The following is a 962-nucleotide window of genomic DNA, read 5'->3' on the forward strand; positions in this document are numbered from 1 at the left end:
CTAGCTTAGCTCAGATTTTTCCTGTTGGACGCTGGTCGGTGGGACACACTCGGTCAGGGTGCATTCGCAGGCGGTGGGCACCTTGTAGACGTGCGTGACGCTGCTGCCGTCCTTACAATCGAGCTTCACCTTCCTTTCAGCCGTGCTGGTCTCCCGGCAACACTCGCATATGTGCATCATGGAGTTGGCCGCCATGGAGTACCTGAGGTTAGCAGAGGGGTCACAGGTCAAACCATGATCTCTGCTGTACACTGAGACATTTTGAATACATTTTGAAGTTTGGAGGTTGAAAGCTTCTAGATAGAGAATGTTTAAGCAATAAAGTGAATTATTAATGAAAATCTCAAAGAGTTTACTCTTGTTTTTGACATTTTGATTCAATTATGCCGCTGACTTTGCTATAAAAAGTATTTCCGTTGTCTGATAATGAGATAAAAGAGAATATTTTGTATAGCGGACAAAAATCAACTTTAAAAAGTGGTCTGGTACTTTGAGTGTGTACTGTATGTGCTTTTACTGCGGTCCAGAAGTGCTTGTACTTGTACTTACATGGAGGAGCTGCCGCAGTGGCCGAAGCAGTAGGGCATCTTCACGGTCCCGTTGCTTATGCACTCGTTCACCTCGATCACCTTGGGCTTGGTGAGGATCTCGCACACGCTGCGTAAAGTGCCTGTGCACACGGGGGACACACGACTTTACAAATATACAACGGGGGGACACACGGCTTTACAAATATATACGTTAAGCATAAGCGTTTCATGTTGGGTGAGTTTGGTCCGTCCCGGTTCAATCCTTTTACTCGATTGACCCGCCGCCTAATGGTGTCACCCTTTAGTGATTGATCGGTTGATGGTTTCCTCGTCGACCTGTTTTATTTTGTATTATTGGATCGGAAGGGATAAGGGATGTCGAGATGATTAGGTTAATCGATAATCGTGATTATTTTGGGCATAATGTAATCG

General features: G+C 45.4%; 1 protein-coding gene across 1 annotated transcript in view; it reads right to left on the minus strand.

The window, feature by feature from the left end:
* LOC140381560 (mucin-5B-like) overlaps window positions 1–962 on the minus strand; it is a 35,726-nt gene continuing 34,764 nt past the window's right edge. The window contains exons 40-41 of the mRNA XM_072465626.1: window positions 550–670; window positions 1–202 (exon numbers count right to left, since the gene is read on the minus strand). Of these exons, the coding sequence (XP_072321727.1) occupies window positions 1–202; window positions 550–670 (323 nt within the window). The remainder of the gene's footprint in view (window positions 203–549; window positions 671–962) is intronic.

This window comes from Eucyclogobius newberryi, unplaced genomic scaffold (genome assembly GCF_026437365.1).
Source record: "Eucyclogobius newberryi isolate DKJ021-1_F unplaced genomic scaffold, fEucNew1.0.hap1 SCAF_5, whole genome shotgun sequence".
NCBI lineage: Eukaryota > Metazoa > Chordata > Actinopteri > Gobiiformes > Gobiidae > Eucyclogobius > Eucyclogobius newberryi.